This window comes from Drosophila kikkawai, chromosome 2R, assembly GCF_030179895.1.
Source record: "Drosophila kikkawai strain 14028-0561.14 chromosome 2R, DkikHiC1v2, whole genome shotgun sequence".
Classification (NCBI taxonomy): Eukaryota; Metazoa; Arthropoda; class Insecta; order Diptera; family Drosophilidae; genus Drosophila; species Drosophila kikkawai.
This window is the reverse complement of record NC_091729.1, coordinates 12,959,278-12,983,394: the sequence shown is the minus strand read 5'-3', so window position 1 is coordinate 12,983,394 and position 24,117 is coordinate 12,959,278. Positions and strand designations below refer to the sequence as shown.

The 24,117-nt window shown below is 39.0% G+C and overlaps 1 protein-coding gene across 7 annotated transcripts in view; it reads right to left on the bottom strand.

Moving 5' to 3' along the window:
- Positions 1 to 24,117, bottom strand: part of Trpm (transient receptor potential cation channel, subfamily M) — a 57,783-nt gene that overhangs the window by 25,156 nt on the left and 8,510 nt on the right. The window contains exons 1-4 of one of the 7 annotated variants that reach the window (XM_041776766.2): positions 14,989 to 15,122; positions 14,221 to 14,462; positions 3,840 to 3,896; positions 981 to 1,063 (exon numbers count right to left, since the gene is read on the bottom strand). In XM_041776766.2, the coding sequence (XP_041632700.1) occupies positions 981 to 1,063; positions 3,840 to 3,896; positions 14,221 to 14,268 (188 nt within the window). In that variant the 5' untranslated portion in view covers positions 14,269 to 14,462; positions 14,989 to 15,122. Of the gene's footprint in view, positions 1 to 980; positions 1,064 to 2,329; positions 2,799 to 3,839; positions 3,897 to 11,807; positions 11,942 to 12,304; positions 12,534 to 14,220; positions 14,463 to 14,988; positions 15,124 to 24,117 lie in introns of those variants that run through there. The other 6 variants (XM_041776771.2, XM_041776772.2, XM_041776767.2 and 3 more) reach the window with 6 other exon arrangements.

Here is a 24,117-nt window from a genome sequence, read left to right as displayed (position 1 = left end):
CAGCAAGCTCTTTCGCTCTCGCTCTCTCTATTGCTTGCTCTCTGTCTCTTGCTCTCTGCCTCACTGCTGCCTTTCTCTGCGCTTCTCATAGCATTCACTTAAGCGTTCCCAATCTTTCGTATTTATGGATTGTGGATTATTATTCCCATAAATGACTAAAACACAAAAGTGGCTTCATTAAAACTAAACTTCATACCCCCAATCTTCACTGTATTATTTGCAAATAACTTATTTAAATTAGAGTAAAACCTCTAATTTATAATTACCGAAAAAGCAATTAAAGAATAATTTATTAAAGTCAAATTTCAATTTAAACTTTGAACAAATTCCATATTAATTACTGTGCAAGTGCAAGTTCCCGAAAGTTCAAAGTTTAAATTATGGAAAGCAAAAAGCCATAAGAATTTGATTTCATTTTCAGCCAAGTTCGACTGTAACAACTCGTTTGAGGCGGAGGATATAGTATAGAATATATAGTTGTAGTAGGACAGGACAGGACAGATGTAGCAGCAGCTACCGGTTGTCGTGGTAACTCGACTAGGCCAGCTAGCAAATATTTGGCAAGCCAAAAGCTGATAACAGGCAGTGAGTTTTGTAAAGAGTCAAAAGGGGCCATAAAGCCATCGCCCGTCTGCTGAAAACTTTCACCAGGCCAGAATCCAAATCGGAATCAGTTGAGAACGGGGGGCTGGGGGTTTCGGCTTTATGGCGCATTTATCTCAATTCCCGGGTCTTGGGACAGCGCCTGTCATAATAAACAATAAATGCTAACGCCCAAAATGAAACTAAATACACAATGGGTCTAGGAACTGGGCCAGTAGTGTCGGCGCATCTGCATCACGAAAAGCGTTCTCTGATAGCCAGCGAAACTGGGTCAACTGTTTGCGTCTTGGTCTTGGACTTGGAACTCCTTCGCCCTCTCCCCTTCACTCCGCTCCCACAGTTAAAATGCAAATAAATTAAATTAGGGAGCCACTTACTTTGTATCGTCCTTTGGGCATGGTATGAACTTGATGCATTCGCGCTTCTGGAAATTTGTCTCGATCCAACTACGCGGCTGGTGCTAAATTGTAGCAGGAATGGTAATTGGGAATGGAAGAGCAAAGTTGGAGTTAGTTAGTTGATTAATTCAAGACATCACACCATCATGGCAGTCACATTTTATACACTCAATATACAGCTAGAGGAGTAAAATAATTCAAAAGGTAACAAAAGATATACAAAATCGTTAGGTTTTACAGCAGATCCAGCGTCATAAGGGATGACTAGAGGTGCTTAATGCAAGTGAACTCAAGGATTACAATCTATTTTTTTTTTAGGGTTGAGTTGCCTCAGTGAAGAAAATAGTTACAATTAAATTTAAAATAATAATAGTTCTCAATTATCATTCGGGTATAAACACAACGACGACGACACAATACAATCACTATTTAAACATTACTCATTTCGTGAAAACAAACAAGGTATAAATAAATTAGTTAAATGGAACAAATAAACGTATGCATTTACAGAATAAAATATTTACAACATGTGAGGGTGAGGTTCAGGATGAAAGGGCTTTGGTTTATATATATATTTACACATTTTGCACAATTGATTCTAGCTTAGTTTAAATATTTTATTAGGCAGCCGTGCATATGCATTTGTCATCAACTTTTTCTACACTATTAGGGGTTTTAGCCAGCTTTTAAGCCACAAAAGCCCCCTCTCATATGTTTGGCTGCACTTATGCCATTTGCCTTTGCCGGGAGATTACACTTATGTAAGTAAAATCCTGGTCACGTTTTCATGCCTTCCTGAATCCTGAGGCCTTTGCACAATTGATTCCTATTTCGTATCAAAACTTTGGCCAACTGCAACTTGCCTGTTATCGCGGCAAACAAAGGCCAAAGTGGTAAACTTTCAAGCCGCACTTAGGGCCAAGAAGCTACAGTTGGCTTTTGGATTGGTTTTTGGGATTGGGATTTGATTTGTGGATTAGTAAGAGGCTTTCCCTTGGAGCTACATACTGCATACGGGTGGCTTTCAGGAGAGCAAATAGCTCTTGGTACTTTGAGTAGTTGGAAAGCAGGGGATTCCCTTTACACTTTACAAAATATAATTCAAAATTTGTTGAATTTCTGTATTAAAAATATTTACAACTTCACTTTAAAACAGTTTAAAATAGCAGAAAGAAATTAAACTAAGCTAAATTATTTTAAAAAGTATTTACAATAAAGAAAGGAAAGCCTATAATCATCCCATCAAAGGACTAAAAATTTTCTAATTTCTCTGAGAAAAATTCCTAATATTTCTCCCTGTGTACCTCTTCCAAGTGTCACTTTCCTACCTCTTTGAGGGGATCATCACTGGCGGCCGCATGGGCCTTTAGTAAATCTCGCACATTTAGTATCAGGACCTTTGACAGCGTGGAGGATACGGAGGAGCGCTTCCGCATTCGCTGTCGCCGCCGGATGCCCCTGGGCGTAGGTGGGGCACCAAGGGAAGAACTGCTCCTCGTCGTGGGCAAATGGGCAGCAGCCTCGGCCGCTATGAAAGCGGATGTGGTGGCACGCACCGAAAGCACTGCCGGCGTATTACTGTATCGGCGCACCGTGGAGAAATCCTTGGATATGCGACGCAGATACTTGTGCGCGACGAGCGGGGAATCCGTGACCACCATGGCCAGTTGAATCGCTATTTTCCGCTAATATGCTCTAATTAATTGAATTGGCTGTGCCCGACAGCCGCTGCTAGCTGACTGCAATCGCATTTGCATCCGATCCGCAACCGAATCGTGCGACTGGCGAATCTCGACTGACACGCACCTGCACCTGTGCAGCTCACCTGTCGGCCAAGCCGAGTTCTGCTCAAACTGGGCTATCTGCGAGGGGTATCTGTATCTCCGTAGCAGCATCATCATCATCATTCACAGGGGACGGGTGGGAAATATGAGCCATTAGGTTGGCCAAATTAGATAAGCCAAGCTCCCCGTATCTATAAAGTTCTGGCCATAGCTACAGAGAGAGCTTTTTAACTTAATTTTTAACTGGCGCCCAAAAGTATAAGCGGGTTTTCGAAAATGTGGTTATTAAGTCTTTGGGGTAGGTAACCTCTTGGAACATGACAACTTGATTTTTAATATTAGTTCAAGGCCTCAATTTAATATAAATACTAAACACATCTTGAAATACCCCAAGCTAAGCCACCTAATAACCCAAATTTTCCAGCCAAACTTTAAATACATATTTATTTAATCAGCTTCCACGGCTCTCCAAACTGAACTTATTGACCCTAAGAACTTGTAGACCCAATTATGTGGCCTGCCAAATTGTCAGCTAGCCAAATATTAGATTAATCTTGGCTGCAATCCTAAATCTGAAATAAATCCACTGTCGTGTCGCTGGAAATTAGGTGCTCTAATCTGCATTTACCATTAAATTAATTGTTTTGATTCGGCAAATAAATGATGGTCTAGAGTCTAGGGCCCTAAGCCAGCCATTTAATTTGCTGAATTGCCAGAGAGCCATCCATCGATGGTCGAGAGACAGACAGACTGTCGAGGCCACTAACTAAATGGATTTCCCAATAAAGTTGCCTTAATTAATTACACATGGCAGCTCAGCGGAAGTGAGCTTTTAATGGCAACTCATCATCTAAAGCCAGGAACTTAAAGGAGACTTTGGGTGCACATTAGTAGGAGGCAGAGTTATAAATGCAAAAATATATAAGGATTTTTGTAAAGTTTCTTTTCTTCATAATAATAACAACATAATAATTAACAACAGCAAGTGTGGCGGAACGTACAACAAAAAACAATTAAATGATATTGAAATTAAAGTTGAATGTTGATTGCTTACCCTGGGCACGGTTATATTTATCAGACCCCAACAGATTTTTTTCAGTCCCCATGGTATCTTTAAGGGTTTTCGTATATATATATATAATATATATAGTTTTTTCGTGGGTGTGTACGTGTGTTTAAACATTTACATTTTGCATTTTGTCAGGTGTTTTTTTGCAGATTTGTTTATATTGTGGTTTTTGTTGATTTTGATTCGTTGTTTTTATCGTTGTTTTTGCATGTTTTAATATATTCGCATATATATTATATCATTATTTTGGTCATTTGTGCAATTATTTTTTGTTCAAATTTTTAGACACGCACGCACACACACATTTACACACACGGAATGGTGCATTGAAAATTCAACAACAAATTATTTATTGTCGTTGTATAAATATTATATTCATTATTTTTTAGGTGTTGTGTGTGGTGGTGGTGGTCGGGGGGGAGAATAGAGTGTGAAAACACAAAACGATTAATTAACAGATCATAGCACAATAATTTAAATTCATAAAAAGGATTGTTTATTGTGTCGCAGAAGGAAAACAAATCCCAAAAATCAATTAGAAAAGGGGCGTACAAATTGATATATAGTAAAAGGGGGCGGAGCCAAGTTAAGTATTAGGTGTAAAGATTTAGCATGTGTTTCGGGGGGTGTGTTTGTGTGTAAGGTTTGTGTTGTGCAAAGCAAAGTTTGAAAGTAGAAGAAAAATATTATGTTTTAAAATTAGTTTAAACTTGAAAGACTTGAAACAATTTGCTCTCCTCCTTTGGGTTGTATTTCTCTCTTTTAAACATATATTTTTAAGGGAATTACTACATTGACTTACTACCAGACCGCTTTGCTTACAACTAAATCTCTATAATAGGTGCTTGAATTAAATATGAAGGTGAAGTAATTATATTATTAAATATTTTTTAATTACTTTTTTACAGCTGGTTAATAGTTTCTAATTTTACACAGTTATTAAAGTCTACTCAGTCCTGAAAGTATGCACCTTTTTGTAGGCCAGGACTTTGCCAAGACACAGACACATTTTGTGGCAAGTCACATTTCATTGCCACAGCTTAGAGTGAAAGACCAGTTGTTTCAACTGCAACGCATACACAGGTAAGTGATGGTCCCAGGTGAAAGCCAACCCCACTTGGCTCCCACAACCACATGGAAAATTCACAGAATTCCCTGGGTGTTGGCCACAACCTGAAAGGGGGCTTCGGGTTTAAGCCCACAATATGGCCACAAAGCAAGTCTAAATTGCATTCATGCCACTTTCTGTTTTATTAATTACCACTAGAAATTATTTGATCAAAACTATAACCTTGCTATACTTGATTAAAAATAAACAAACAAAAATTAGTCAAGAGAGTTTTTATGGAAATTTAAGAGATTTTAAAAATACTGCCTAAAACTATGCTATGTTTATGGGTTTCCTTGATTACTCAAGCCCTACATATTATTGCATACTTTTACGCTCCACTTTTAGTGATTGTAAACCTCTAGTTTAATTAAATGAAACCCTTTTACAAATGTACTCAGTACAAATTGTTTAAAATATATGCTTCTAGCACTACGACATGTCAACTGCATGTTTACAGTGAACTGCATTAAAATGTATGGGCAAAGTTTAACAACTCATAACTAGCAGGAGTTCCCACGGATACTCCCAAACGTTTTTCCCTTCACCCAAGGCCAAAACCAATTAAACTTTTTATGAAACCCCCTCGCCCCCACATCCTCTGAGATCACAAAAAGTGGGCGGAAACATTAAGAACGTTATGCTTATCTATAGGAAAGAAAAACGTTTGGGCATATATAGACAGATATATGGATATACAGCTATTCGTATGTGGGATGCATGTCCGCATCTCTGCACCGTCTATTAAAATAAAAGCTTTTTTTTCGCCCGGCTTGAAACCCCCAAGAGCCACAAAACTTTTGTGTAGGCATAAAACACACACACACAGTTCAGTTGATGCGGAAGCAAATGTGGCATATTTCAAATTAATTAAACGTCCAGCAAGCCGAACAACAGAGGGTCTTTGGCTAGAAGACATTGACGCCTGGCTTGATGGCTTGTTGTTAAAATACAGGGAGAGTAGGGTAGTTAAATGGGGACTAGTCGAAAGCTGTATGCCCTTAAAAGAAGTTACTTTCTACATAATTTTGTTTAATTTAAAAGAATTAGAAAACAGAGCTGTATAGCTTATTGCTTATTGACACATATTTTATATTTTAACTATATAACACTTCAATTTTTTCTTGAAACAAACAGACAGAAAACCCAGAAAGAAGCTACTTGAATCATAATTGTACTAAGGAATGGAGTACCAAATATCGATACAGATTCGATAATTGAAGCATAAGTCGATATATTCATAATTCAATGGCAGATATGTGAAATAAATCGATACTCTGTTGGATATATAAGACACAAATAATCGGAAAAAGAGAAAAATAAAATATATGTATATGTTTCTCGATATTTTATTTATTTAATTTTTAATTTTATCGATATAAAAATACAAGATCAATAAAACTTTTTAATATTTCAAAATCTTTAAATCAAAATTTACGAAATGGCAACATTCGATATATTCAAGTAAACAACAATTTCAATATGATATTGAGAAGACTTTTTTATCGATAAATTAATCGATCTTACACCATGAAATACATCCCTAAAAAGTCCTACAGCACCATGCTAATTAATTAACTTCTGTTAAACACTCCATTCAAATTCATGATGATTTCAATGAGTGAGGTGTAAATGGTAGCATTGGGAGAGCCTTTCGACTTTTACCCCTTTTGCGGAAATGGCTAAACTAATTAGCCAGTGATGCTGTTCGAACTCCCACGTGAAATCAACGAAACAATGGCCGCTGGCCGGAAATGTGCAATGGAACTCGAGGGAAACGGCACAATGTGGCCATTTTCAGCATTCGATTAAGCGCAGAGCATCCGGCATAAAATCGTGAATATAAAAATTGATGCACTGACAGTTAGGATCAAAGCCGCAGGATGCAATTTGCCGGGCCACCTGTCCCACCTGCCGCACCTCTTTCCGCCTTATCGAACCCGATAAAAGTTGTGCAACATAAACAGCACTTAATACCCGCATCAAGCGTCGTCATCCCATCCGTTCGTGCATAATGCAAGGCTGCGAATAATATAAAGCAACAGCTCCAAAGGGGTTGTGGCCAGGTGGGGCAGGTGGTCTTCCAGTGTTTCACCTGCTGTCGACTTGCGGGTTCTCAAAGTGGAAAATTGCTGGCGAAGCTGCTGCTTCTGCTCCGATGCTGATGCTGCTGTGTTGCGGCTGTTGCCATGGCTGATGAAGTGCCACATTCGTTTCTCGAAAAATGCCAAGAGACGTCGTCGTGGTGATGGATTGCGGGCAATGAAGTGGTAAGGGGCACCACAGAGACTCGCCTTTGCATGGCTGAGTCGCAATGAGAGTGCGAAATTGACTTTCTCAGACTTCACACAAAGTTTGTTTTTATTTTCGCACTGTCACAGAATCAGTGCTGTCAATGAGATGCATTTATGGAACATGATGGGCTTTAGGGGATGGGGCGTAACTTGTCTGATTAAAAATTAACCATTCAGACTTCCTAGAAATGGTTTTTGGTAAATGATGAAGCTTGCTTTGTAAATATAAAGAAACTTGCTATTAAATGTTTAATAGTAAAAGAGACAGACAAGTCACTAAAGACCCAATTAATAATACTTTTCTGTGTAAAAAATATAAATTCAAAAAATGTTTCTGGGGTGTTCCAGAAATCGCTAGTGTTTAAAGGGTTTTCACAGGTGTCTAAAAGTATGCAATGCTCTTTTTGAGGTATCAAATTCGCTTCTATGATTTTTTTTATTTAAAAAGTAGGTTTAAATTTAATTTAATCTAACAAATATTGTTCACGCCAGAAAGGCGCTCAATTTCGGGAGGCAGTGTGATCCCGAACGCTCTCCTTTTCTCTCCCTCTTCCTCCGGACTTCCAGTCCTAGAGCTTCCAATCCGCTCTCCCTAGCATTAGTTTCCTTTGTATATTTAGTACTAATTTACCTCTTACTCAATAAACATCCCGACGCACGTCGCGTAAAACCCCGACAAGTTCTACGTGTTATTATTTATCCGAGTGCATTTCAGAGTTAAAGCCGCCCCCCTTCAACATTTGGTCCTTCGAGCCGGATTTCATCCACCAGCAGCTCCGGTGGCTTTAACACCGCACCAGATAAGTCCATTACATTATTGCTGCCGGTCATACAGTTAGGTTTTGCGAAACTCAATTCGTCTTAACTTCTCTGTATGATTATTGTCTAAATCCAAGTCCGATTAATCCGACACTACGGCAGCATAATACCTTCCAAAAATCCAAAATAATTCGGTATTCATTTTCTACATTTGTGCCAAAATCCAAAAGTGTGTGTTTAAATAAATAAATAAATGCAATAGCCACAGTGAGAATTTAATTCCAATAGTTCTCAATTCCTCTTCCTTAACTGTGTTCCCGCTAGCATTTATTTACATTTACATACATATTCAATACAGTCCACTCCACAAGACTACAATCGCTGTCAACATTGACATTTCCCCAATTCGAGAAATTATATCCAAATAATTTCTATACTAGATCTACGGATTCCAAAATTCAGAAAGTGTTTGTTTCAATAAATGCCTAAGCCACAGTGAAACTTTCAGTTCCGAATTTTTCTAAATTCCTTTATATTCGCTGTGTTCCGCTTGCATTTATTTACATTTATATAGGTACGTACGTACATATATTTTGCAATACAGTCCGCACTACTGATCTTCAACTACTTCTACTTCTGAGTATATGTATAATAAAACTAAAAGAAAAACTACAAATACAGTCCACTTCATTCCGAAACATACATATATTTACAACAAATATATAAATATATAACCCAAAATATTTCAATTACTGTCCGGCAGCTACTACGACTATAAATTCATTTAAATATATGCACTGCAGCGCCAACTTCATTTGTATATTTAATTTATTTACTCTCCCTTGCTCTATCCTGAGCTTCACCTAATTAAATATACATATGTACATACATACATAATCGTCTGCAAGTCGACGCTCCAATAGTTGGCAATTTTTTCCGCCTCTCCTTATCTCCGCTATTTTGCACTTGCATACGACAAGTGCACAAATAGACATACATACGTATTGGTTCCAAAATACAGCAGCGGTCAATCACATAAGTCCAGATCAATAAAATAATTTGTAAATTATTTTATATTAAAATTCCAACTAACGAATTAAGTTAGAAATCCAAGTGCGCTTCCGTATCCGCACTAGTGTGACCGTATATTATTCGCTGCTGACCGGAATTATTAAATTAAATTGCACATTTCCGTTTTTAAATTCCAAAAAATACAATTTTCCGCAAAGATAATTATTATTTCAAAAATAATTATTACGAGTCCGATTGGTTCCTAAATTCCGAATCAAACTTCGACACATTACTATTTCGTAATATATATTTACAGTAAATTGTCGTAAAAAATATATAAAATGACTTCTACTATTTTGAACAAATTTACTTTGACTTGTGACCGTCTGAGGCACTTCGACTCCAGAGTCTGCAATCCAGCAGCACCCACTCCATCCAAGTACTCTTGCCAAATCCATCTCGACCAAGTCCGAGCGCTATGGGACAAGGTCGAGACAGAGTACGAAGCTTGTTCCGAGCTAATTTCAGTTGGTTTAGAGGGCGCTGCAGACACCTTGCCTACTCTTAAGGCAAAATACGACGACACTTATTCCATTTATGAACGGTGTGCTGCCAAGTTCATGGAACAGATCGATACAATCTCTGCTAAAGCAGCTTCAGTCCAACCTCCTGCGCCCCAAAATTCCTTTTCGTCTGGCTGTCGGCTTCCTCCGTGCGAAACGGAAGTTTTCTCGGGCGATTATCTTCGCTGGCCGACTTTCCGGGACCTTTTCACAGCGGTCTATATCGACAATCCTACGCTGACCCCTGTAGAAAAGTTGTTCTATTTAAATGCCAAGACTAGTGGTGAAGCTCATTCCATAGTTTCCAATTCGCCACTCACCAATGACGGTTTCCGCTCAGCATGGGGAAACCTAACTGAGCGTTTCGAAAATAAACGCGCGTTGGTGAACAGCCAACTGAAGAAATTACTGAACATTCAGTCCATTGAACGTGAGTCCTCGGCAGCCTTGAAGGAGCTGCAAAATACAATTCAAAATTGCCTCACATCCCTAACTCTGTCCGGCCTTCCTACGGATAATTGGGACTGCCTCCTGGTTTATTTGTGCTCCACGAAGCTTCCAAAGCTGACGCTTTCCTTATGGGAGCAATCCTTAACAAATAAAACCGATATTCCGTCGTGGCTAGAACTCGATTCTTTCCTTACTGAGCGCCATAGAACTCTGGAAACCATCGATTCTCTCCAGCCTCCTACGATATGCCTCCGTTCGTCTAAACCGACGATCTCCAACCAGTCGCCACGAGTACTACAATCCTTTAGTACGCGGATTGTTCACTTATCCAAAAGATGCGATTTGTGTTCTGCAGAGAACCATCCAGTGCGTAAATGTCCACGCTTCCTCCAAATGACGATAGAAGATCGTACTTCATACATTGAGAAAAAGCAGTTGTGCTTAAATTGCTTTGCAAGCGGTCATCCACTCCGTAATTGTACAAGCGCCCACAACTGTCTGACTTGTCACGGTCGGCATCACACATTGTTGCATCCAAGCAACACTTCATCCAGTGTTCCGAATCCTCGTGATAACGCACCACAAATTCCTGCACCCATCCAAAGGATTTCCTCGTTCTCCACACGAGTGACCACTTCTGCCGATTCCTCCAATTACTGGGTTCCATACGACGATAGCAAGAGCAGACGTTCCCGAGGTATTTTATCCTACCAATGCCGAGTCTGCCAAGGGAACCATCCTCTTCGGAAGTGTCACCGTTTTCTCCGGCTTGATGCGAAGAAACGGCTCCAGACAGTCATCGACAGGAAGTACTGCGTCAACTGCCTGGCCCACCACCATTCCGGAGGATCCTGTCGAAGTAGCGACCGATGCCAGTCGTGTGGACAGGATCACCACACCCTTCTACATGCCGACGAACGCTCAGCGTTATCCTACGCTTTCCAGAGCTAATACTTCCTGGTACTTTTGCTGCGTATCCTCGCAAGGGGGGGGAGAATGTTCACGCCAGAAAGGCGCTCAATTTCGGGAGGCAGTGTGATCCCGAACGCTCTCCTTTTCTCTCCCTCTTCCTCCGGACTTCCAGTCCTAGAGCTTCCAATCCGCTCTCCCTAGCATTAGTTTCCTTTGTATATTTAGTACTAATTTACCTCTTACTCAATAAACATCCCGACGCACGTCGCGTAAAACCCCGACAAGTTCTACGTGTTATTATTTATCCGAGTGCATTTCAGAGTTAAAGCCGCCCCCCTTCAACAAATATTATTTTAAAATTATGATATCTGATCTCTGATATTTCACTGTCCAGATAAGGACACCTACAATATTATTCCAATTAGCTTGTAAATAAATTTCCCTAGATAACAAACTGAAGATAGAAAATTCTTATCATAAAGACATGACAACTTGTCAAGGAACACATTTATATATATTCCCCCTTATCTTTGAAAATATTAGATATATAAATGTATATTTTTCCTAGCTATTAGCCAAATTGCCATAACTTTGAAGAGGGTTCTCCCCCATATTTAGAAGAGAGTTGTAGAGCCGTGGAGCTTGCTCACTCTCCCGCTTCACAGCCAACAGCTGCTGATTAACACAAAACACAAGGCGACAGCGATGACAGCGACTTCAGAAAGCACAGATATGTCAAGCGTATCACCAGTAGACCGGTTAGAATCCAGAAACCCAGAAAAATCCCACAGCGAACTGCAGTTCTCCGCCAATTAACGACAATTACTCAGACACAGGGCCCTCTAGTTGTACTCACAAACACCCAATTGGTCTCGAAGTACATGGCCAGCTCCAGATGCACTTGATGGAATCCGCATACTCCAAACACACTCGAGCGTATATCTAATCGCGAAGCGCACAATGTTTACTATACACAGAGAAAAACACTAACTAAAATTGGAAAATAAGAGATTAAGAGTGAGAATTTATTGAATTTTTCAAAAAATTCGCAACATTGAAACGAGTTTTGAAATCTATATATCTTTATTTTTAGAATATTTAATCAAATGAATGTGATTTAAATTAAAAATAACTTTTAAAATTAATTTAAGTAAAGTATTTAGACTACGTTAACTATAATTTGTATTATTAATCTATAGAAAAGCGAGTTCAAATATTTTTAAGCAGAGTCACAATTTGTCTTTAATTTTGTTTTCGTTAAAAAACAACGCTGTTCTTATCTTGACATATTTATTATCATCTTTTTTGTTAAATTAATTTACGACCCTGTTATTATTTTGAAATATGACGTACTTTTCTAGCCCTGTCAATGAATAAGATACAGAAACTATTTCCAATTTTAGATATGTGTTTTTGTTATATTTCTCGCGGTGTAGGCGCGTTCGGATCGAGCGATTCCCGCTTGGCTCACATGGAGCCGCGTCGAGCACTGAGACCGCGGCGACACTGGAGCGGAGAGCTTTTCCCACCCGGCCAAGGCGAGCGGTGTCAATTAGCGGCACAAATATAGCGGCAATATAATCGAACGTTGTCAGTGAGCAGAGAGTAAAAAGAATATAGAATATCAACAAGAGCGATAAGCTCCCCGGAGAGCCACTGAAAGTGAATACAACATGACCATAGTTAGTACTAAGCTCTCGGCGATCTCAAACACGGGCTGTGTTTTTGCAGTAAATAAACTCGGGGAAAAAGTTTGACGGAAAAACTTGTGCTCACTTTAAAGGCGGTTTAATGCCCAGCATAAAAAGAATAAAGTGTTCAGGCCATAATTATGTTGATTCTCGAAAGTTTTTCATTTTCTGCGCTCTTTTTAGTGCTCGGCTGGCTGCCACCCGCGGCCACAACTCAAACAATTAAAGTTTCGAGTCAAACAGCTGGCCACCAGCTCCTCGCTTGCCGGCGATAAGCAGCTGTCAGTCAACTGGCTGATAGTTGATAAAATAGAAAAGAACGCGAATAAAGAATCCGAGGGAACGGAATCCACAAGATACTCAACATTTAGAAACATTTTTGGTGCATACTTTCAGGCGGTTACTGCAGTTTTCTCTCTTCAATATTCTAAAGCCTGTTCTGGATTTCACTTTATAACTAACTCTTGCCCTTTCCTCTTTACTAAAGGGAACAAATTACAAATTTATATAAATTTCAAAGAAAGTATTTTAATAAATATTCAAAATACAGTCAAAGAAAATATTAAAAAAGACTAAAGTTTACTGAGACATTTCTTAAAATCATCAAACTAAAGAAAAAAGAAAGAATCTACCTAAAAAAAAAAACATACTTTCAGATAATACCTTTTTAAAATTACAATTTACTAAAGTAAACAATTTTTTAAAAAATTAATAAGCAAAAAAATGGTTAAACAAAATAGAGATAAAAAATCTACTTTACCAATACTCTGGTTTATTCTTTAATATTATTAGTTTTATTATTATATCATTTCTAGATTTTAATTTCTTTTATTTAATTTTAAAAAATATATATTACTAGATAAATGTAATACAAAACCAAGGGAATTAAACTCTGTTTATGAAACTACTCAATAGAATGAAAACATTACTTTCAACAAGATCTATTTAATTATTTTGTGAATTAGAGTTTACCAGCAAATAAATGCATATTAATCTTAATGACTTGCTAATAATCTACCAAAAAAAATACAATACAATTCTTGTAAAATGATGGCAAGAAGTGAGAACAAGAACTGGCCTAATTAACTAAGTAATGCAACAATCTATGTAGGTGAGAAAGCAAGCTACTGAAAATAGTTTCGCAATAAATACTTGAAATGCCCACAAAAAAAAGTTGGGGCCAACTAATTACCACGATATAGTTGAAAAAGAAAACTCTACGAACAAGAACTGGCAATAGTTTGGCTACAAACTAGAACTAGACAGTTTCCAAGGCCATTGAAAGGGGGGAAAACTCAAGAGGTACATAATTGTAGAGCGAGTAGAGATTTTGTATTTTTTTTTTTGTAAGTTTTTCCGGGACAAAGCAGTTTGGCAGTTAGTCAAATAGTAATTATATGGCAGAGATAGAGAAGGTAGAGGAGAGAGTTGTTGGGGGAAGAGATTATATAGATCAAATCAAAAGCACCTGGAGAGAGATAGGTGTTTAAGGGGGAAGAAGGAAGAAGAGGAGGAGTAGTAGGATAAGGAGGAGATATTGATTGGTTCCTCCATAATCGAGACTCGGATTTTGCTTACCGGCTTCGCTTTGGGCTTCTGCTTGGCCAAACGCTTCTGTTTCAACATCGTCCGTCGTCAGCGGACGCACAGACACGCACACATAAACAACTGAAACTTGGGTAGGGGCTGGGCGGTGGATTTTATTTTTTCTTTTTCTTTTAATTGGAGGTCACAGGACGCAGTAGGCAGGAGCACAGTATCGCTATCGGTATCCGCTATCCGCTTCAATAGATTCCCGCCTGCGAGCGAGGCTTCTCGGCCTGCAGGGTTTGAGAAAAACAATTATGAAATATCAATTATTTATTGTCTGGCTAGTGTTCGGCTTTGTCTTTTGTCGTGCAGGCATGCAGAAGGATATCTTTTCCTCTTATCTCCCGGGGGATTTGTCACTTGTCATGCACACCGTACATAAGTTGGCCATATCCTGGCGTTTAAAGCACCAACAACAAAAAAATACTACCACTACAGCGGCAGCGGCAGAAAAGCACCTGTATTAAGACCGGGTCTTTGTGCGTGTAAACAAAACGGCAAACAAAATATAAACAAATGAAAAACGAAAGCCAGGACGAAGCACACGCAAAATTCAAAACAAAATAAATACCACGAAATTTTCCCCATTCACCTTGCACCCAATTATGAGGCCCTCCAAGGAATGCCAATGAAAGGGTTTCGGTCTCTGTTAATGCATGCTAATTGTGTTTGCTTAGGAGAAGCAGGACGAATAACGAGAAACGAAAAACGAAAACAAACCAAGGACTCCCAAAGACTCGAAGGCTATTCACTCACCTTAACGGGCTTCTTTACGGGCACTGGACGCGAGTACTGATGATAGACCTGGACATGGTTCGAGGTGAATTTACCCAACATGAGGAGGAGGCGCAGTCCGAGGAGGAGCCTTTCGGGTGTGGGTTTGATGTAATTCTGGAAAGAGTTGAATGAATTATTACCACAAATTCATATGTACCACTGAGGCAGCTCAGGTTAACTCCTACACTTGGAGTAACCTTAAGTGAGATATTTAATTATAATTACAAATAATTGCAGGTAATTTCTTGAAGCTATAATTGGGCCAAGCCTGTAATTAGGATTTAATTACCCTTAACATAATTTCTTAAAAAGAAAACACTATCAGGAAATATTATTAAAAGTGGAATAGTATGAATTTGAATAGATAGAAGACCTCACCTTTAAGGACTATTTTTAGTCTTAAATAATTGTATAATATATTTTAATATTCTATATTTTTCCTTGCTTTGTAATTTTAAGAGAGTTCAACTCTCTACCTTTAAGCTTAATGTATAAACTCCAAATAAAGTCTCAAAAAATTACCTATTAAGGTGAGAAAACCCCTTTTCTCCTTCTCTTTTCCCAGTGCATAGAACCCTATATGACCTTTCTATTGTGACGGAAGCAGGAGCAAATGCGTGAGCGTGCCGCACATGGCTCCGAGCTCCTTGCTCCCTGTTGCTCCATCTCCCAGTGATTCTCCGCCTCCGTAGACCTGGCTCTAGCCGTATCCGTCTCAAGTGACAGGCCGAGCGCTGAGCTGTTCTTCATTACAGTAATGCGAGCTGGCCAAAGTCCTGGCCAAGGGAAATGGGAAATGGACCAGAGAAGGGGGACCAAAGGGCGAGGCATTAAAGGGGGCAGAGGGCAAGGACGTGAGTGGGCGTGAGGGCCAGAAAGTGAAATAAAATAAGCGCTGGAAACAGCAAAAGTTATGCCAAGTATTCCGGCTAAGCATGAATCAAGTGCCACAACACGAGCACCAAGACAGAGCCTGAGAAGCAAAAAGCAAAAAACAAAAAACAAAAAAAGACATAATAAGCGAGAGGCGCAAAGCCAGAAAAGCGACGAAACCGAGGAAGGCTAAGAAAAAGAAGGAAAAAAAAAAGTAAAAGTAAAGCCCAAAGACCCTGCCCAATGTCAAAGTCTGCTGCTACGTCCTATGCCGGGTGCTCTTAATTTGCGGAATTCAAGACATTCGCTTTCATTCGAGATTATACTCGAGCATTATAATCCGCTGGAGCGATATACACTCGTAGACCAGTGTGTGTGTGTGCTCCAGCTCCTGGAGAGGAAAAGGCAATATAAAAAAAAAAGAAAGCTAGTAGACGACACACAACAAAATCAATATCTAAATACGATTTCCACCCACATGTGATTAACTTTTGTGCAGTCAGTAAGGCACAAAATTGAGATAACGCGCCATTAAATTTATGCATGAACAAAGGACATTTTAGCCCAAGTACGAAGGACACGTCGCTCCCTGATTGCCCAAACTTATAATTGGACTTTAATAAGCAATTGCCTGCCAGGCATCTCTCTTTCTCTGTGTGTGCGGTCGTTGTCCTGGCATTATTCAGGACACTTTAGCTTGTTGTTAGATGAAAGGTAAAAAAAAATGTACAAAAGTACTTGGCGGCTGTGTGATTAACGGCAGTATCAATCGCGGATTAAGGACCGCAACAGAACTTGGGGAAAACCTACCAAGTTTCCAGCGGTTTTCATCCGCAAATTACATTGAGTCAAGAGGTGTGTGTGTGTGTGTGGGCCACCACTTCTCCAGCACTAAAGATGGAGCACTGAAGGACTGAAGCTCTAGAGGACTGCTCTTGAGTGCCACAATCAGTCTGCCAAGTCCGAGTGTGAAATTTACACGACATCCCGCATTTGCGTCACTGTTTAAAGATTTTCCTACCCCCTCATTCACCCACTCACGCGGCACAAAAGGAGACGACGACGAGGATGAAAGGAGCAATGGATGGTTGGTTGGATGGATGGATGGATGCCAACCTGCCTGGGGCCATGTGCCCTGGCATGTGCACAGTGCCCCCAGTCAAGACCGGGTTCCAGTTCCGCTTCCACATTATATTCTTTATTGTCCTCGTCATTTGTTTTATAAAAGCGTGATTCCAATCCTCTTAGCATTCCCCTCAAAATGTTTCTAAGAAAGGAAACATGCACATATGTTTTGTATAAATGTATTTCCGGAAAAAAAGAAACAACGATTTAACTTGAGCTTGCTTTCGACAACAATTTGTAATTAAAATTTATATCTTCGCCAAGTCACGTGCAAAGTCACCTGTGTGGATTAATGGGTTTAATCTTATTAAGAATACTGAATTTAAAGGTATTTTATTTCAGTTTTTATACAAAATATTTCGATTTATATTTATAAACTATATATCTTTGCTTATTTTTAAAGCAATCATTTATTTTTAACATTTTAGGTCAACTTTTTAAGCTTCTTTAAATGTTTAATGTGTGTTTATTTATAGGAAGTTTAGTCCATTTCATGCTTAAACCTTTTAATTAATTAATTAACATTTTAACATATATTTATTTGATGTTTATCTTTATTTCTTAAGTGTTTAAAAAAGCGTAGATTATTAGGAATTTCTAACCATTTCTAAGCATTCTTTACTTTCCTCGACTTTTCAAGGCGTTAGACAACATTTCAGCTTAAAAAAGCCATTTCCTCTCACTTCATTTAACATTGATGTGAAGACATTTATAGATTATAGGATATTTTATGTCAGTTCTATATTTCTACATTTAACTTTATGCATCGCTTTGGGAAATATGAATCTCCAAAAAACCCATAAATAAAACAGCGTTAATCAAAGATGATAAGTATTCTGCAGCTGCTGATGATGCCACCTTAAAAAATGTGCTAATTATTCAAACATCAGTCATTGGCAATTGTTTTTGTTGGGAAGCGACATAAGAGAAGGAGGAATTCCGGCGGAGGACACTGTGCATCGTCCAGCCAACTGTCGTCAACTGTCAGCCAGCGGAGTGCCAAGGAGAGATCTTGCCCGGATGAATGGGCTCCTAATTGAGATAAGACTGACGCAGGCTGCCGCCTCCGGCAATGAGAAATGAACCCACTGGTGGACAGCTCAAAAAAAAAAAATAACACTTTCGCTGAGACTGGCTTGGAGTAGGTATTATTCCCCCTTTCCGGCACTGTCCGGGGCCGAACAAATTAGTGAGGCCAAGAGCAGCGACGGCTGGCGGACTCTGATTATTGGCAATGCAAACGGCGGACGGAAAGGGGGATAATGGCAAGGGTAAACTGACCTACAAACACGATTAAAGGGGCACAAGGACATGGAACAAGACCAGGACCTGGACCCGACTCGGACCCCGACCCCGACTTGGAACTTGTGTTTGGGGGCAAAAATCTTGTGTGTGTTGCTGTTGTCTCTGCAATCATTCAAGCGCAGACAAATGCCCTGGTGTTTGTTTATGTCAACATTGTGTCCTGTGCCACTTGGTCCCCACCACCACTAGGGTTCTTTTCTTCTTTTTGTATTTTTGTTGCTGCCAGGACATGGCCGACATAATGGGTCTCATCAGGCGAGAGGGCAAGCGGCTAACCAAACGAGAACGTGAACGTGAACAACCCGGATTGAATACTCGTTTAAACTGTCATCATTCGCCGTGTGTGCCATGAATGATTTGTGTGGCCACCATCCAAAGGACGCTAAAAGTAGCCAAAGATTTATCTCGCTTTAGTCGGGGCATCCTTCGGAGCCATTCATCTTAATTAAATATCTATCTATCGTCGGCCAATATGCTTGAGTTCGTGTGGCTTTTGTATTCGCTTTTGGGCCGCATTAATTTTATGGGCCAACTTAATGTGACTTGGCTTTCAATATAGTGTAATTTCAGGTGATTAATTTGTTCTTTTTCTTTTGATTTAATTAAAGGAAAATCATACAAAAGTGCTTTATAGACATCGATTTATATACACAAGTGTGTTAAGTATTTAAAAAAACATAAACCATGTTATGAGTGTAAATCTTTTTGGTCATAAACATCATCAGGAAAATGAAGACCATAATAAACAATAATTGTGTGTGAGCATTTCGAAGGAACATACATATATTTGGTCATTAATAATAATATGCCTTACTTTATATAGGAAGTGCCTTTAAACTTAATTTATGGTTGCAAATGTTGAACAATTTTATACCACTTATATTTGTATATAGACTAAGTTTCGGGGAATATGATAAACAAATATGATTTTGATGATTTCTATACTTAAATGATTCTAAGTGTTAATTCTTGAATATTCTTATCATATAAATCAACTCAAAAGTCTTAAATAAAATTAAAATAAAAATCTCTTTAAGAAACCCATAAAATATTCCAGTAAATCTTTATAAAATTCATCAATTTTTTCAATGTTTTCTTGCAGTTTAAATGTAAAATGTATTATTTGCAAATCCTTATTTAAATAACATAGAAAAAGTAATGTTTTTCCTAACATTTCCTTTCAAATATGATATTTACAGTCATTCCAGTTTTATTTTTAAAATTATATCAATTATCCTGTCCAATAACTAAATTTCAAAGCCTTCTGTTTCAGACAAGATGTCATTTTGGTGGTTTGGGCCTCAATAAAACAGACTGAAGTTCATTTTATTCAAATTTGCTGGCTCAAATTAGAAATTGAAGGCCCAGCACATCTAATGCCAGCATTTTGGGGCCAAAAGCCTTTTTTAAACGAGTTTTCTGGGCCTAGGCAAAGGCTGGCAAAGTAAATACATCGAGACAAAGTTGGCCAACGACGACGACGACAAATTGGGAGGCTGAAAGTAGCGCAACAAATGCTGCCATAACGACAATGCCCAGGCAGCAGCAACAACGGCAGCCATAAATTTTTGGGACTATATACAGCCCACGTGCTCGCTAGTCCTCGTGTCCCCGTCCTTATCCACATGCAGGACCATTCGTATCGAGCAGATGTGAGGCGGTTTTCCCACTGCGACGACATGTGCGAATGCGTATACGTAATATTCTATGAATCGAGCTGGAAAAGCAGGAGCAGCAGCAGCAGCAATGGCACAGGCAGGTCCTTTCAATTTATGCAACCATCCGACAGCAATTCGCCTTTAATAGCTGGCAACAAAAGGCAGAAGCAGCATCATAGCAACCCGTAAACCCGAAAACCCGATGAACTGAATGCTGCGGGAAAGACCTACACCTGGAGCTTCACCTGAGAGGGTTTCAATTAGCGCACTTTGTGTGCCCAAATTAAATGGCACTCGCACTCAAATGAGTCGTCCCTTCTGGCTCCTGCAACTCCGCCGCCGGAGACACTTGCCCCGCAGCCAACTCATTAGCATCCGCTAATGGGCGCCATGTGACAGCCAGCCGGAATTCCGAGATGCACTCCTGTTGCACTAATCCCGGGATATCTGAGCTACCTGAGGATACCTAGGGGCAGGCACACAGCAGCGCACAACAAATCACGACTCTAATTGGTGGGGCGGAGGGGATTGCCGTTGTTGTTGTTGACTTAGGACCACTGTCGCCCAGTCAGAGACAAATTTTGGCCAGTAGTTTATGACTTATTCAGAGGGGAGTCACAAACACAAAACACTGTCCGAAATAGATATCTTACTACTATTTGGAGGGAACATCCTCTCCTTGAGGCGGTAATAAATAGGTTTCTCTTAATTAACTATTCTTTTGCATTAAGTCTACATCTATACTTGCAAAGGGAAAATTTTGGTGGTGGGGAAAAGAGCAGGCAAGTCTTGGGTTTGTAATTAAAGAACTCAATAAAAAATGTCAATAAAGTAAGGGAAATATACGATAATAAAATGAGGGCTTATTCGATCTTAATAAACATAGTTCTGAGCTATTTAAAGAGTAATTATATTAAAAGTAACTGTATAACTAAATTTTGAAAAATATCTCTATAATTTCTGCATTCTAAAATTACTTTCCTTTTTTTAGAAACTAATAATTCGGCTTTAAAATTAACATCATAGCTTCCGACTCTAAATTCTCCTTGTTTTAAATCAAAATTCGATCCACAATTCTCTGTCTTTTTTCGAGTGCTTGCACTCTCAACCATAATGCCAGAAGGTGAATTGCAATTCGCTCCCAGCCAAAAAAAAATACTGTACCATTGCTTTCCCTGCCCCCACGGGTGGTGTTTGTTTGTGCTTGTTTTATGAGCGTTTGCTCAGCTCTGGTTGATTTCGTTATTATTATTGCTGGGTAATGTTTTATGGCCATTTTGTGGCCATGCTTTCACACCAGACAAACCAGCCAAACCAGACCACAAAGCCAGACCACCAGCGCACCGAAAAAAAAAAAAGGAATCAGGACAGCTGAACACTTTCCTGCGAGGAAGGTAAACATGCGACAAGAGCGCGCCGGAGATTAGCCTCTAATGGAGTGGCCGTTTCCAGTGCCATGTCCACAGTCAGTCCACAAATAACCGAGCAGATCCCATCGCGCAATTTAATGCCGGCATGTTTGCATTAGCGAATGCATTGTTTACGCCATTTGTGTCTACTATAATATGTATTGAACGCATTAACCTTATATACAGGTATGATTAGATGTGATTAGTGGTGCTTTTATGGAGGGTTTGTTGTGTTCTAGGTGTTTAGCATGATTTTAGTAAGAGTATCCCTGGTTTTGGGGGAATTTCAATTACCAAAAATGATTGCTTTGCGTGTTTTTAATTTTTATTTTAATAACTAAGTTTTAAACTATAGTTTATATACCTACAGTTCTTAGATAAAATCCGTATTATTTATTAAGTATTATTTCCCCCTAGTAAATCCCTTGGAAAATGTTCCTTTATCCAAGTTTAATTTAAAAACTCTTCCAAGAACCTAATGCAAAATGATTGTTATGGTTGTTCTTTCATTTGTTTCTATTTCTGTTTTGCCACTTTGTAAAACTCCTTGTACGACTTCTGGCAAGGATTATTTCAAGTTCATTACAGAGTACTTAATGGTTGCAACATGCCACATTCTTTCGTTAAATTTATAGTCGCACATGACTTTGTGCTGCCTTTTGTCCTTGCCCTCGGATGTGATTTATCAACCATTTAATGGTATGTACAAAAAGGACGTGAACAAAACCAAGCGCAGTTAAAGCGAAAATAATGAACCTCTAAAGGACTTGTCGATAATCAGAATATTGAGTGATTAAATTGTATATTTTGTGTTCTAACATTAACGTGATAATTAGGGAAAAGTGGGAGGAAGAGAAGGGCGATTAAAAAATAGAGAAACAATGGAAATTGTGATTTTTATAAAGCAGAAAATAAAACGGAGAATAATTAAACCCTTTAAAAAGGGTAATAAATAGTTTTAACTGAGAATTAGAAACAATTTTAAAATATTTTAAGACTTTTAAAGATCCTAAACAGCACAGAAATCCTTCTAATAATATAATATATATATATATATATATCCACTCTTCCTTAAAAATCCCCAATTTAAAACCCCATTTAATGCTTCAACAAGCCTTTGCATTATCAGAATATTGCCTGGTAATATATATACATTTTTTAAACCCACATTTACATAATAATTACATATAAATGGAGTCGCAAAGCACAATGTCCCCCCTTTTTAAAGCACTTTTAACGCGTTAACAAGTAGCCTAACTGCCGTTGGCACACGTCTGACACTTTACACACATGTGCCGAGTCGATATTGGCACACTAAACTAAACAGCAATCAATAGACGCCACAAGGACGCAAGGACACTCCCGCCATCGCGCTGCCACCGACTTTAAATAAGCTAATTTACATGCACACATGGCGCTCCTCCCCGGTGGCAATTTGTAAGCGTCGACGACAATGCCAGCAAATTTACAGCCCACGGCGGCAGTTGCAAGTGGCGCACAGCTGCACATTAATGGCCATGTTTTGGCCCACTGGCATGGCTCCAGACTCCAGACTCCTGAGCTTCTAAGCTTATCAGAAGGCCAGCCAGAAGACCAACAAACTGGATGCCCGCCAGAAGCAGCAACCTCAGACGGCGATTGTGGTTTTGTTCCCTGTCAGCCATTCGAAATGGTTGCTCTGGCATTTGCTGCTGCTCCTGTTTCTCCTCCTTTGTAGTGACCTTGGTTATCGGATATCAAATCATTATCGACTAAGAAATAGAGCTGTCTAACCAATTGTTGCTTGTACTGCCAAGGTTTTGATTAATAATTATTAATTAGAAAGGCAGAGCACATATACATATAATCTTAGAGGGTTTTGGATTGCAAAGTAGTGGAATGAAGTATTTTCTTTATGTAATTGAAGACAATATTATGTATCTTTAAAGTCTATAAATATACTCAATTTCTCTATTTAAATGTAAAGAAAACACCCCTAAAAAGTATACTTGTAAAGAGTTTAGCTAGCTTAGAAAATGTTGTTTCAGAAAAAAAGAACGTTTACCTACATTTGTAGACCTTTTTAAATGGCTACTCTGTATATCTTATTAGCATTTCAACTAAGTTTTCTATTAAAATTTTAAGAAAATACTTTTTAAAAATATATTTTTGTACAATTTAGCCACAAAATATACGTTGTTTCAAGGAAAAACTTCCCAGTACCAGTTGCTTTCCTGCCATGTTCATCCGCCTTTTTTCGTAGCATACTTTTCTGGGCAACGCATTAAAGGTGGCATCAAAATGTAAAAGCAATCTCAGTTATGGCAACAACAGGTACCAGACACAGGCCAGGCCTCAGCACAGGTAACCAAGTGAAAAGAAGCAGGTGAAAACCGTAAAATTCAAATTTAAAAGCAAGCACACACACAGCACACAGTGTGTAGGGTAGCCATAAACAAAAGTGAAAGTATTTATAACATGCAAACACGCGGTGGACCATGGTCATTTGCATGCTGATCCCCAGTAAACACAGCACTACTGGGATGTGTGTGTGTGGGGGGGAGGGTGAAGGGTCAAGTTAATCACGTGCCATGAAAAGTCACGCGTTTGGGGCGAGTGCAGCCTTTAAATAAAAGCTCACAGCTCACAGTTCACACAGCAGGGGCAGACATCGAGAAATCAGGCCAACCGAAAAAAACATGCAAATAAATGTGTAATAATGCACAGGAAAATGCCCAAAAAAATGAGGAAAACACAGG